The sequence below is a fragment of the Rosa chinensis genome, chromosome 6 (assembly GCF_002994745.2).
Source record: "Rosa chinensis cultivar Old Blush chromosome 6, RchiOBHm-V2, whole genome shotgun sequence".
Lineage (NCBI taxonomy): Eukaryota > Viridiplantae > Streptophyta > Magnoliopsida > Rosales > Rosaceae > Rosa > Rosa chinensis.
This window is the reverse complement of record NC_037093.1, coordinates 3,093,712-3,108,596: the sequence shown is the minus strand read 5'-3', so window position 1 is coordinate 3,108,596 and position 14,885 is coordinate 3,093,712. Positions and strand designations below refer to the sequence as shown.

Sequence of the window (14,885 nt, the reverse complement as noted above, 5' to 3'; positions counted from 1 at the left end):
GCGCCAGATCCTTAGCCAATCGCACAATGCGGCAAGGTTATTTTTGGCCTACTCTCGGCGATGATGCCCGCCAGATATCGAGATCATGCCACAAATGCCAACAATTTGCTGATCTCCCACATGCACCGGCGGAACCGCTATCGGTCATCATCGCTCCATGGATTCACTCAACTTGGGGCCTGGATCTGATGGGAAAATTTCGAACCGCCAAGGGCCAGTTCAAGTACATCATAGTTGCTATCGACTACAACAGCAAGTGGATAGAGGCGGAGCCACTAACGGCAATAACTACCGCCAAGGTAATTCACTTCCTCTGGAAGAACATCTACTGCCGTTACGGTGTCCCACACACAATAATCACGGACAACGGCACACAGTTCAACAACAAGGAGCTCATCTCTTTCACCGCCAACTTGGGTACCAAGATGAGTTTTGCATCTGTCGCCCACCCCCAGACCAACGGTCAGGTCGAAGCAGCAAACAAGATAATCAAAAAGCTGCTGAAGAAAAAACTCGACAAAGCAAAGGGTTTATGGGCGGAGAAACTCCCGGAAGTTCTATGGGCCATCAGAACAACCCCAACTTCCGCAACTGGTGAAACTCCTTTTTGCATGATGTTCGGAACGGAGGCTGTCCTGCCTATTGAGGTTACTCAACCTACAGCCAGAGTCGAGGGCTACCGCCCAGAAACCAACACCGACGGCATCAACCTGGACAAGGACCTCCTGGAGGAAAAGCGACACAAGGCCCACTTATGCAACCTGCAAAACAAGCAGCGGGTATCGCGTTTCTACAACGCCAGAGTCAAAGCCCGGAACCTCCAACTGGGGGACTGGGTAATGAAGGAAGTCATTCCACCGCCAACAAAGCTTCGCCCAACTTGGGAAGGTCCATACAAAATTGTGGAAGTCGTTAGCCCAGGCACCTTCTACTTAATGGACAAGGATGGCGTCAAAACGACCCAGCCTTGGAATACCGAACACCTTCGGTATTATTACAAATAGTCATGCCGCTACCCAAAGGCATCTTGACTTAGCTAAATTTTTGTTCAATATTTAGCTAAGGGAAGCTACCCAACGGGTACTACCCCTCTTTTGTAAACGCTGATCAGTCAGCTATCAATGAAACGAGGAATTATTCAAACCATTGTTACCAAGTCTAGCACTGAGGGCAACTGGCAACGCCAGGAATCGTCAGCGGACCACGTCCGCTACGTTGTGCACTTGGACCAATTTTAATTCCTTTAATGTTTCATTGCTTGGCAAAAGAAAAATCTCTAAATCAAAACTCTAGCGGTACAAACATATCATGACAAACATCAAACTTTGAAATTTCATTTCAGGGCTGAGACTCCCCACCCAAAGTTGTTCATTACTTCAAAATGTCGAAACTCAGCCAACAACAAAAAAAAAAAAAAAAAAAAAAAGTAAACATATAGGAGCTCAGCTCTTCGGGTTGGCTTCAACATCTCCACCTTCCGCAGGCGGCTGTGGTTGTGCGCGGCTTGTCTGGTCAGACCCTCTGGCGGTAGGACTTGGAGTCTCTATGGTGCCATCCTGCCGAGTGTGTGCCGCCAGGAAACCAGCACGGGACACCTCCGACTGGGTAGGCAGAGGAGTCTGCTGAGAACCATCCGCTGGCTGTGCACCACTTTCCCCGCTTCCCGAGCGAACACCTTCAGGCTGGACGGGAACCGCAGCTTGCACCGGCGGAGCATTTTAGACTGGCAGAACAGGTGGCTGGGACGCCTTCGCAAAGTCAATGGCGCCCCTCTGCTTCAGCATCTCCACGTTGGCTAGGGCGCCGGCCTTTGCCGATTCAGTCATCGCCTTTTTGTACTCCGCCGACTGTTTGAATATCTCCACAGCGGCGGCAGCGGCACGGGCCCCTTCGTCCCGCAGGCGAGCTACCTCAGCCTCCAGGTTCGTCACAGCTGCTTGCTTGGCGGCAGACTCCCGCTACAGGATATCAATCTTTTTCTCCTTAGCGGCCACCCGCTCCTGCAGCAGAGACATGTCTTGTTCCATCCTGGAGATGTCGTTGTTCCGTTCCACGTCCCGCCGGATTGCCACTTCCAACTTGCCGCGAGCATCCGCCAGCCTGTCCTTGGCGTCCCCCAGTTCCCTCTCGAGATCGCTGATCTCGTCCCTGAGCTGCCGCTCAACCCCGGGCTGCTTCTGCGCCGCCATGAACATCTCATGCAGCCCAACCGAAAGGTGACCAAAAGCTGAACTGAAGGGCGACCCGTCAATCGCCGTTGGGCGGGAAATCCCCGCCAGACCACCAAACCCCAGTATCTCGCAGAGGTGGTAGAGAAATCCCCGTTCATTGTCGGTCATGAACTCGGCATAGGCGGCAAACGAGTCCAGGTCACTCGCAGGCGCCTCTTCTGCAGCGGCCACTGGCGCCTTCAGCGGAGCTTGGCGGGCCTTCTTTTGCTGGCGGACCCCGATAACCTCATCATCATCATCATCCTCCTTGTCGGAGTCATTCTGCCGACGCTTCCGCAACAACCGCGTCTGTCCAGCGGCCGCAGGCCTTGGCCCGCGTTGCTGTTGACCCACCGTAGCGGCAGCCCCCACCGGCCGCACCACCTTCTGTGGCCCACGTCCCACGTTGGGCACTCTCTCTGTCTGCGGCGCGGCGCCAGACCCCTTCTTTCCACCCCCCACATTGGCACGCGTCTGAACAACGGGTAGGCCGTCGGCGCCAAGGTGGGAGTGCAGCGGCATTGGCAGCACCACCGGAACCTCGGATGGGCTCACCGCCAGCGTCACCGGGTCTATCACTGTCTTTTGAGCCGCATCCCCTGAGGCATACATGGCCTCCAAAAAGTTGTCAATCTCCGCGCGGTCCATGGCTTTGGCAAAGGTGTCACGGCTCCTAGCGTTACTTGGCGGCGTCTCTAAACAAACAGAAAGCAACTCAGTCAACCACAGGGCCAAATTAACTAAGTGTACAAGGTAGCGGAGATTTCTTACCAATGGCGCGAGTCAATCGTTGATCGACCAACAGCTCCCAACCGGTAAGTAGGCGAAAGTCCAACAAATTGCGATTCCGCCAGCAACCTTTGATGCGCGCCACACGGCACTCTTCTTCACGAGTCAGGTTGTAGCGCAAGCCCACTGCAAAACAAGGATAAACGTTAGCAAGGTTCAAGACTAAGCACAACGTAAACCGCCAGCATTATTCAGCGGAGACCGACAAACCACCTCGGATAGGTTGGAACTCCGACTTAATCCTAAACGCCGGTTCCCCGTCATTGGATTCCGCCTGGTATTCCCACCCCGTCGTGGCAACGCAAAATGTGTCCCTCCAATACGACATAGAATCCCTCAGGTTCTCTATCAACTTGGGGGCTCCCTGGCGGCGACTTAGGTTCACTTGGCCTCCGCAGCCCTGACGCTTCACATACGTCAGCTCATAGAAATGCAGCACCTCCGCCACGGTTGGTCCCTCACAGCCGGACAACCGCCACAGCGAAGTCATCGCCAACATCAATCGCCACATGTTGGGGTAGACTTGCCCAAAGGCTAGGCCGAACTCGCACACCAAGATCTGAAGACTGGGCACGAGCGGTAGTGTCACTCCCTGGCGGAATATTGCCTCATGCACAGCGGCAAACCCCCGGGGAAGAATTGAAGCCTTTTCATCCACCGTCGGTGGACGCAGTTTAACCGCGCCGGGCAACCGAAACATCCGCTTTATCCGGTTGACATTGGCAACGGTCATCCGCCCTCCCGCCTCGTCAACAGGAATCCCATCCGGAAGAACCCATGCCGATTCGGTATCCTCCCCTGTCGCATCTCCCCCGTCAGCGGAGCCACTGGCAGCGCTGTTACTTGCCAACCGCTCCTCACGCCTATTCTGAGCAGCGGCAGCCTCCCTGGCCCTAGAACTCTCGGGGCGCGAAGCACGACCCATTACTACTTCCCAGGGTATGGTTTGTAGCGGCTCGATGTCTAGCGGTTCTGGCAGTGAGGTTCCTGCACGGGCAGACGGACGCAACGAGTCAATAAAATTCCTATCCGCCGCGCTGAACGACACGTCAGACCCGGAATCCTCACTGCTCGAAATCTCTACGACGCTAGCCATCCCAAACCCTAAAACCCAAAACGGTCAGTTTACACAAGATCTAGCCTCTACCTATATTCGTTTAGTGCAAAAACATCAAGAACAATTACCCAGAAAAATACCAAAACAAGAACAAACGCACACTCAACCCAGATTCGACCATCTAGCAAAACCCAAAACCCCAACTCTCTGTTAAACACCATAACCTCCCTCAAATCTCTCTCTACACCCTCAGAGAACACCAAAGAAGCAAGATCACACCATTAACAGAAATAGCAAAACCCAGAAACCACCATTGCAGATTCAATGAAACAGAAAAAGGATTCGAAATACCAACCTCACGTCGAAGCTGTGGCATGCAACTCGTCTTCACTAACAGATATTTCGTCCTCTCGAGTCCGACAGCTCCACGCAAACCGGGGAATCTGCTTCGCAATTCACAGACGAACAAGGCTCGAAGGAGGCGATTCAGATTTGAAGATTTTCCAGAAGTGTCGAAACTCGCTGAGTTCCCCCCCCCCTTTATGTCAACATCAAGCAATCCTGAGCCGTCCGCTAGAAAACGACATCACGTAGCAACCGTACACGTGTACCTCGTCTTCACTAACTCCCCGGATTAACCGAGACGTCGCCTTGGTTACGAAATCCATCATTACTCGCATTAATGACGAGAAGACGGCTAGGCTTAGGAGACAAGCCTCAAGACGCTAACCCTCTAGGAGTTGGCCACGTGTCAACCGTCGTCTCCTTTAGCTTCCAAGGGAAGTAACCACTTGAGAAGAAAACCCCAACCAAATGGAGTCTCCGCTGAGCGAAACCCCGCCGGCGGATCTTCACTTGTCATTCTCCAAGTGACGGAGTCTCCGCTGAGCGAAACCCCGCCAGCGGATCTTCACTTGTCATTCTCCAAGTGACGGAGTCTCCGCTGAGCGAAACCCCGCCAGCGGATCTTCACTTGTCATCCTCCAAGTGGAGTCTCCGCTGAGCGAAACCCCGCCAGCGGATCTTCACTTGTCATCCTCCAAGTGGAGTCTCCGCTGAGCGAAACCCCGCCAGCGGATCTTCACTTGTCATTCTCCAAGTGACGGAGTCTCCGCTGAGCGAAACCCCGCCAGCGGATCTTCACTTGTCATCCTCCAAGTGGAAGTCTCCGCTGAGCGAAACCCCGCCGGCAGATTTTCTCACTTGTCATCTCCCAGGTGACAGTCCACTGAGCGAAACCCCGCCAGCGGAACTTCTCTTGTCACCATCGAAGTCTCCAACGGAACTTCTCTCGTCATTCGGTAAACGGGGCGTCCTCCGCTACACAGCACACCGCTAGCGGACCCCCTTTCTCATCTGACAAGCTGCGTACTTTATTCAGCGCAATACCGCTCAATAAAATACCACCAAGCATTTTCAGGGCATTTTTGGAAGGTTATTGCTGCTGTAAATATGAAGGAGAGTCCTAGAATAATTCTACAAGATTACAACAAGATTACCAAGGCTTGAAAATCATTTAATTGTACACCAATTGAAGGAATCCTCAAGCAACAAGGGAAGGTTTTAAAAGCATTGTTGAAGAAGGAAACTAGGGCTGAACTTCTCCTATATATATTGAGCTTCTGCACACGTTGAAGACGACCACGCCTTTCACCTTCTCTTCTATCTCTCTTTCTCATTCATCCGCCATCATCTTTTTCTTCTTTTTCTCTATTTGTTTTATTTTGGTTTTCAAAACAATGTGTAACTAACTATCTTTTTGTTAGGGGCAAGGTTTGAAGCCCCAATTATGTAGAACATATGTTTGTTTAAATCTAGTTTCTTGATCTTTGGTGTGAGTTGGTTGTTTATTTCTGCTTGATTGAAAACTTTTATGTGTTTATGTTCTTTGGGTCGACACTTAGGATATATGCATGTAATTGGAGCTAGGATTTAGAAAATAATTCACCTAATCGTCTTGTTTTCTAATCCACAAGTATGCAAGGCTTTGAACAAAAGTTGATGTTTTAAACAACTAGAAGAGCATGCTAGGTAGGCGTTCCACACTAGACTGCAACTCTATAATCAATCGTTTCCATGAGATCTTAATGCTTCAAATATGTTGACACTATATGTGTTGTTGATAGGATAGTGTTCTATACCTTGATTGCATGTTTGATAGGCTTAGCTATTGTGCGTTCACGTAGACTAAGTAATTAGGGAAACATTAATAAGGGACATGATCTGCTCCGACTTGTTTCTTGGTTGATTTCTGTTCACACCTTAGTAATTGAAACTAGGTTAACTTAACATTATTCGAAAGTAATTGGTGGTGGATTTCCGAGTCTCTAACGTCTTCTCCATATTGTTTTTCAAACTCTAAAATCGTTTTTGCTTTCTTATTTTCCTTTTATTTTCATAGGAACATAAAAACCCCAAATCTGTTTCAACTTAGGATTGCAACACACCTTTCTATCCCCTTCTGTTTCCTGCCATCTTTTTCTCTCTTTTCTAGCGTTTGACGTTTTTGTTTTTGTTTAGTTTCAGATTTTGTTTGTTTGATTTGTGTTTTAGTTAGTTTAAATTAGTTTGTTTTTATTTTGTGTGAATTATAAAGTTACCCTCAATCCCCGGCTTGAACGATCCCTGCTTACTCTATATTGCTAACGACTACATCTTGCAGGGTTAAGTTGAGCGTCTATTTTGGGCGTATCAGTCTACTTGACGCTGCTTCCTGCTACATCTAGCGGGGGGACTTCCGCCAGCGGCGAATCCCGAGGCCACGCCTCTGACAACGCCGCCACGCGGAGTTACGGTCAGAATGTCCCTACGGGACACGGGGACTAGTCAACAGTCTACGACAGCCCTGATCAGGTACGTTGACCCCCATCACTTGGGTGCTAAGATTGGGCTCGCAACCCAACACCCTCTGCTCCGTGCAGCGCTGCTCCGTGCAGCTCCCCCTCAACAAACAATAATAGCGACCATCCGGAGGTCCATCTTAGCCGGGGAGTGGGGGACTCCCTGGGGGCCTAGCAGGGGCCCACCCGAAACGGCACAAAGCGTTTGCTCAGTAAACCCATGGTTGACGACGCACTGACGCTAATTATGCTTCTGCAAAGTCTAGCGGGAGAAACGCTTCAAACCGCCGATCAACTCCCCAACCAAGATTGCCCTCCTTGACTGGGGATTTGGGGGACTTGTACATACATGTGCATTTGCAAGCATAATTAGCTATAATGAGCCACGCTCATTGTACCGCCAGGGGTACCAACGCCCACCATATGTGTGACTGGCGTAAAGACAGCTAGCCGGGTTACCGCCTGAGCCCCGGATCAACCCCAAAGCACCGCCGACGCGCCACCACGCGCCGTGTCAAGTTAGCATCAGAAGCTACTGAAACTGGGAACTGAAGCACATCAGTCCCACATCTAAAACAAGGAGAAGATCATCCTCTTCCTCACCTATAAAAGGTCCTCTCCTCTCTCCTCATTAATTACGCATTTACTACTCATTATTGTTATGCTGCCTATATGCGTTGACTGACTTAGGCATCGGAGAGTTGAAGACCGCCCAGCGCGGTCTCCCTCTAACGCCCTGTCTTGTGTTTGGCAGCTAGCAGTAATCCTCAGATCGGTAGAGTAGCGGTCCGCCCGCCGGACCAGCGTTAGACCAAAGTTTGGCTACCGCCAGACTTTTGAGCATTAACAGTCCAGTGTGAGTGTTAAGGTGAGTTCTCCTAAAAGTTATTAATTGAGGCTTCTGAATTGTGGAATTTAATGATATTCACGAATCATTTGTTGTGGTTATAGCAAAGCTGATTGTTAATGAGTGAGAGTAATTTAGAGAATAAGTCATGGTATTTTGTCCTCTTTCTTCTCTGAATAAGAGCTTTATCAAAAGACCATGTCAAACAAATCATACCAACCATATCTAAAGACCAAAGCAATTCAAGAATACCTTTTTAAACATATAATGGATCCAATCTTTAAAAACGTACACTGATCAAATGTTAGCTTAACAAACATGTATAAAAAGACAATTAACAGGGCCCAAAACACAAATGAAGCAAAGGAGAGTCGTAGCACATCCAACTACGAACTAAACAAAAGGTTTCATTTTGTATTTTAATTTTGACATGGTAAATAAGAATGCTTGTGTTTAGTACGTATGATTGACATTCATGAGCTTTATTTATTTTTGATTTTGAGATGCTGATACTCCCTGAAATTGCTACTCAAACAGTTTTAAAATGCTACTATTATTGTCAAGTAAACCTATTATTAGTTTCTCTGTTTTTTCTAGATAACGAGATACTACAAAAACAAAGCTACTAATATTGTTTGAAAATGCTACTAGCATACTTTTGTAAAACTATTATGATCGTCAAACAAAGATACTGTGTATTTTTGTTAGTTACTCCATAAGTTTTCATTCATGTCAAAACTAGAAGCTTATAATCTAGTTGATCGATTCATGTGTTTTCACTCAAGCCTATCTATTGATCTTTGTCATATCTTTGTTATTCCGAAAATTCTTTTATTTTTTGTTGCAATGGGTAGCTTTCTATAATTGTTCTAGTGGCTTTTCAACACAGTGATAGTAGTTTTCTATCTCTATGTTAGCATCCTTTCAATATGATGTCAGTAACATTTCAGTTTTCATTTTGATTCATTTCAACTAGTCTTTTGTCAATAGCTTATCAAATTGGAAAAGCATGATTTTGAATTGTTTGGAATTTGTGTTACACTATCAGCATGTATAATCAGTTGGTTTTGTGCAATCAATATCTATGTCAGTAGCTTTTTATTACTGGTCCAGTAGTTTTGTACATGTGCTATAGTAGTTTTATGTACCTATGTTAGTAGGTTTTTGATCAATAGCTTTTTGTTACTGATCCAGTAGCTTTGTAAATGTTCTATAGTAGCTTTTTGTATCTATCTTAGTAGCTTTTTATTATTGGTCCAGTAGCTTTGTACATGTGTTATATATAGTAGCTTTCTATACCTATGTTAGTAGCTTTGTAGATTACTTATTTTTTATTATCAAGTTAATAAAGAGTGCCATGTTTGCGGCGCAGCAATACATTTATTTGCTGATTTATTCTACAATTCACCCAAAATCTCAAATACACAATGATGTGTACCTAGCCAATTCTTGACCAAATTATGTTTAACCGTTCTTAAATCTAGATGTAACCGCCTTTAAATCTAGATATAATGGTGAAAAACATAACAACCAAAATTCATTGGATCTAGATATAATAATGATTGACCATGATTTTTCTTATCAGTTATTGGTCTAAATCTCCTGGCTATCAGTTATTTCCCTGTTTTTTTTTTGTTTGTTGATTAATACTTGAATAAATTCAAAGGCCTAAGGCCTTCTCCAACCCCTTGGGCTAAAGGGCTAAAGGGCTTTATTTTAGCCTTTTTGGTCTCCAACCCAAACAAGTGAGGGCTAAATTGCTAAAATTTAGGGCCAAAAGGCCAAACAAAAGGGCAAATATAGCCTTGAAGATAGCCTTTTAGTCCTTAGGGCCAAATGGATCAGAAATGGAAGGCCCACCAGTGTAGTGCTGCGTGACATGTGCATGACGTCAGCAACGGCTAGTTGCTGACTTCAGCTAGCCGTTGGGGTTTTTTTTTTTTTTTTTTGTAGCCATTGCCTTTAAATTTTTTTTTTTTGACCTTTGGCCATGTAGCCGTTGGTTTGAAATAAATTTAATTTATTTTTTTCTTTTTGTAGCCGTTGGCTTTAAATTATTTTTTTTTTTTTACCGTTGGTTTGAAATAATTTAAAAAAAAAAAAAAAACTTTTACACTATAAATACATTTGACTTCAACATTCTTTTTCACATCTTCCTTCTACTTCCTCATATATATCTCTCTATTCTAAATCTTTTATTTTCTCCCTATTCTTAATCTCTCATTTATTCTTAATCTCTACTCACCTTCATCAGATTCATACCTTTTTGCTTTTTTGTTTAAACACTTTCGAAATGAGTTCTAATTGGTTCAATAAGTGGCAAGAAAGGTTACGGGCAGAAGAGGAAGAGGATGAAGAAGACGATGAAGAAGATGAAGAGATGGAAATGCATGCAACACAAGTTATGATGACGGCAGCTACTTGGTTGGCAAATAACCAACTTCGTCCACAACCGCAATGGGGTGGGTCGGTTCCCGGGCGTAAATACATCCCTCGATTTCGCTCCCGTGCGAATGATGATCTTATGCAAAAGTACTTTGTCTAAAATCCGGTGTACCCACCAAAAATATTCAGACGCCGCTACCGAATGAGGCGTGAAGTTTTCCTTCGCCTACTAGACGATGTCCAGTCAGCTAACCCTTACTTCAGGCAAAAACGTGACAACAAAGAGCAGGTCAGCTTTTCGCCTCATGTGAAATTGACTTGCGCACTCCGAATGATGGCTTACGGACAAGTGGCCGACTCTCTTGATGAAAACTTCATGATGGCTGAATCTACTGCTATAGAAAACTTCGGTGAATTTTGTCGTACGATCGTCACCATCTACCAGCAACGATATCTTCGAGCACCAAACATAGAGGATCTGGAACAGCTCTTACAGCGAGCCGAACGACTAGGCTTTCTTGGAATGATAGGTTCGCTCGACTGCATGCATTGGCAATGGAAGAACTGTCCAACTGGATGGCAAGGAAGCTTTAGTGGAAAATCAAGAAAACCAACCATTGTTCTCGAAGCCCTGGCGGATTTTGATACATGGATCTGACATGCCTTTTTTGGAATTCCTAGTACCCAAAATGACATTACAGTCCTTGGGCGTTCACCACTGTTTGATGCGCTCACTGAAGGTCAGTCACCACAATTAGACTACCACATCAATAATCATCATTATAGCATGGGTTACTATCTCGCTGATGGCATCTACCCTAAGTGGGCAACGCTTGTCCAAGCAATCAGACGCCCTCAAAATGAAGCTGAAGCATATTTCACCACCAAACAAGAGGCCTTCCGCAAAGACGTTGAAAGAGCATTTGGTGTTCTCCAGGTAAGATGGGAAATCATTAGACAACCTGCAAGAGGGTGGAGTTTGGAAAATTTGTCCAATATCATGCTGACATGCATTATCCTTCATAATATGATTGTTGAGGATGAACGTGCCGATTACTACAATGACGAACCGGATCCAAATAGGTCCAGAAGGGCTCAAGCTCGCATCTTAGATGAAGCGAGAGAAAATTTGGAAAGGGATCCAAGATCCGGAAGAATCATCATGTCGGAATATATGTCTCAATACAGAATGATACGTTCTCCTGTTGGCAACCGACATTTACAAGATGATCTTGTCCAACACCTCTGGAGTCTGCGAAGTCAAGCACCATGAATTTGATATTTGCTATGTGATTGAGTTTTCAAAACTTTCAATTTCTGATTTTAATAATTGTCAGGGTTGTCACTGACAAGTGTTTGCATTTTCTTACTTTGTTGTGTAACTTTTAAATGCTTATGTCATGAATAAAATAAATATTAAAAATATGATTCCAGTTTTATTTCATTTCAAAATTAGTTAAAGATATTTTTAATTATCTTAAAAAAAAAATACAAACGAAAAAATATTTTTTATCATATAATTTATTTCATGCGTTTACTAACACATAAATGAATCGGAATGATTCCGGATAAAAGAATTCCTGCGTTTACTAACACATGAAGGAATCGGAATGGATGTAGGTCCCACCTCCTTATCAGGAATCGATTCCTGAATACTCAGGAATTCGATTACGAAGGGGGGAGATGGGTTTAGGAATCATTCCTCCAGAATCAATACCGATTCCTTTCTTCTCCCATTCCACTTGTCTCCGATTCATGATTATTTTCCATTCCAAATAAGTAAACGTGCCATACTTGGAAGGAAATGGAATGATTAAGGAGTAAAAACATTCCTGCGTTTACTAACACATAAAGGAATCAGAATGATTCCGGGTAAAAGAATTCCTGCGTTTACTAACACATGAAGGAATCGGAATGGATGTAGGTCTCACGTCCTTATCAGGAATCGATTCCTGAATACTCAGGAATTCGATTACGAAGGGGGGAGATGGGCTTAGGAATCATTCTTCCGGAATCAATACCGATTCCTTTCTTCTCTCATTCCACTTGTCTCCGATTCATGATTATTTTGCATTCCAAGTAAGTAAACGTGCCATAAAGGAAAAAGAAAGTTCTCGAGTCCTCCTCCCTTTCCTAGGGAATTCTCTAACTATCATTTTTTCAATTTTTTTTTAATTTTTTTATTTTTTTTAACCACCATAATTGATTCTCATTTATCTATAATTTTGACCTAATATCTAAATATTAACTTTTTACCAACAACAGTATTCAAATAGTTTTAATAATTCATATAAGTCTCGGGTATTACAAAGAAAAAGATCAAGAGTCAACCCTAATTTAATTTTGTGATAGTGACTGGAGTGGAAGTGAAGATATATGACATGAAAAACACACCTAGATATGCATTTACATTTGGCTTTGGTGTATTTTCATGGGCTTCAGTGAAACAGCAAAGTGTAGCTCTGTCAACTACAGAAGTTGAGTATGTGAGTGCAGCAGAAGCAAAGTCTCAAGTAATTTGGCTGAGATATGTTCTTGAAGACTTTGGTAAAAAACAACTAGAAGCTGCTCCCTTATTGTGCAACAATACATCTGTAATTGCAATGTTAAAGAATTTAGTTTTTCATAACAAGACCAAGCACATCACAAGGAAATATCACTTCATCAGAGATGCAGTTCAAAACAATGTGATTGCAGTGCGATATTGCAGAACACAAGAACAAGGGGCAAACATCTTCACAAAGGCATTGCTGAAGAATAGGTTCACTTATCTCTGAGATTTTCTACGAGTAAAACAAGAGTGTTAAAATTTTGGGAAAATTACTGGTCACTCCCTGTACTTTTCTCTTAGGGTAAAATCCTCAAATGGTACTCGAATTATCGCGAAATGCACTTTTTAGTACCTATAAATTTTTAGAGAGTCTAGTGGTACCTGCACTATTCCTCCGTTAGCCCCTATGGTACCTCCGTCCATTATTCCGTTAAAAATGCCTACGTGGCGGCCATGTGAGATTTATGTGAGTAAAATAACAAGGGTAAAATAGTATTTTCATTCATATCTAGAATTATAGTATTATAATATATTGAAGGTCTATAATTAAAAAGTAATTTGACACATAAAAAATAAAAATAATACCCAATCCGTTATTCCCTATTCTCAGGTTACTTGGGGTAATTAATTTAAGTATTTTGTTTGTGTTTAGTTATTTTTTTATAAAAATTAATATATATTCATTTGGTCAACTAATGAGATAATTTTTTCTCAAACAATTAATAGGATTAACCAATGGAAGTAGTAAGTAAATGGTAAATGTAGATATTCACTAATTAAATTCAATTCTAGCTCTTTTTTCTTTTTTTTTAAGCAAGTTTAATTTAGTTTTATAAAAAATTTGTAAAAAAAAAAAATATATAAAATATAGTTTTTACGATTTTATCCCTACTTTAACGGAATAACTGACGGAAGTACTAAAAGGGTTAACGGAGAGTTACTACAGGTACTACTAGACTCTCTGAAAATTTGTAGGTACCAAAAAGTGCATTTCGTAATGGTTCAGGTACCATTTGAGGATTTTACCCTTTCTCTTAAAAACAGTTCACTCTCTCGCCTTTTAAATTAAACAGTTTAGTCCTTATTCAGAGAAGTTGAGTATGTGAGTGCAGCAGAAGCAAAGTCTCAAGTAATTTGGCTGAGATATGTTCTTGAAGACTTTGGTAAAAAACAACTAGAAGCTGCTCCCTTATTGTGCAACAATACATCTGTAATTGCAATGTTAAAGAATTTAGTCTTTCATAACAAGACCAAGCACATCACAAGGAAATATCACTTCATCAGAGATGCAGTTCAAAACAATGTGATTGCAGTGCGATATTGCAGAACACAAGAACAAGGAGCAAACATCTTCACAAAGGCATTGCTGAAGAATAGGTTCACTTATCTCTGAGATCTTCTACGAGTAAAACAGGAGTGTTAAAATTTTGGGAAAATTACTGGTCACTCGCTGACATGGCATGCCACGTTAGCTCCTGTGGGCCCCATCTCTAAGGCAAAGATGGGTATTTTGGTCATTTCATTATCCAGACGCAAATCCCTTCTTCTTCCCCTCGTCTCCTTCATCTAGCGAGAAGATGCGCATGACTGCGCTCCTGCAAGGACAGCTCACAGATCTCTGGGACCAAGTGGAATTAGTACTTGGGCCGTTAGCTTCCTCGCGGCGGTGTGAATCGGAGCCTGGTCCTCCCTTCTCCAAACTAGCAGTGACGACGACATGACGAAGCCTGAAAGCTTCTCGGGTTTTCCGGCATATTTTTCAACTCTAGCCATAGCTGCAACCGAAACCGGTGGTGGTAGCGTTGTCTTGACAAGATGAAGAAGCCTATGGTACCTTCTTGTCCATCTGTCAACTTGGGAGAGAGAATCGAAGAGGAGAAGACGTTTGAGTTTTCCGGTGAATTTCCATGTTTTCCGGCAATTTTTGGTTTCAACTCCGGTCTCAAACTTGTTTCCCTTGCCAAGCTCTACCTCGCTGTATACTCGAATTTAAGTTTGGAGTAGATTAGCCGAAATTGGAATTTTGGAGTTACTGATCCACCGTGGTTCACTGTTCACGGTGGTGGTTTTGTTCTTCCTATTTCCAACCATGACATGAAACAGTGAGCAGAAATTAATGATTTGATATGTCTGGAATCGTTGAAGTTGTAGAATTGTCTTTCTTTTCTTGTTTTGATTGAATGGGTTTCTATTTTTTTAGGATTGC

General features: G+C 43.8%; 2 protein-coding genes across 2 annotated transcripts; both read left to right on the top strand.

The window, feature by feature from the left end:
• The first annotated feature begins 10,330 nt into the window (after window positions 1–10,330).
• Window positions 10,331–10,786, top strand: LOC112170579. The gene has a single exon (XM_024307913.1). The coding sequence runs from the start codon at window positions 10,331–10,333 to the stop codon at window positions 10,784–10,786; it is 456 nt and encodes a 151-aa protein (XP_024163681.1).
• A 129-nt stretch (window positions 10,787–10,915) lies between these two features.
• On the top strand, window positions 10,916–11,401 carry LOC112170577. Its single transcript, XM_024307912.1, has one exon. It carries the CDS (start codon window positions 10,916–10,918, stop codon window positions 11,399–11,401), a length of 486 nt encoding a protein of 161 aa, XP_024163680.1.
• Window positions 11,402–14,885: the final 3,484 nt, after the last annotated feature.

Bases quoted from the DNA above. Each gene is read 5' to 3' on its own strand.
- LOC112170579 (XM_024307913.1), top strand. From the start codon at position 10,331: ATGAGGCGTGAAGTTTTCCTTCGCCTACTAGACGATGTCCAGTCAGCT.
- LOC112170577 (XM_024307912.1), top strand. From the start codon at position 10,916: ATGGGTTACTATCTCGCTGATGGCATCTACCCTAAGTGGGCAACGCTT.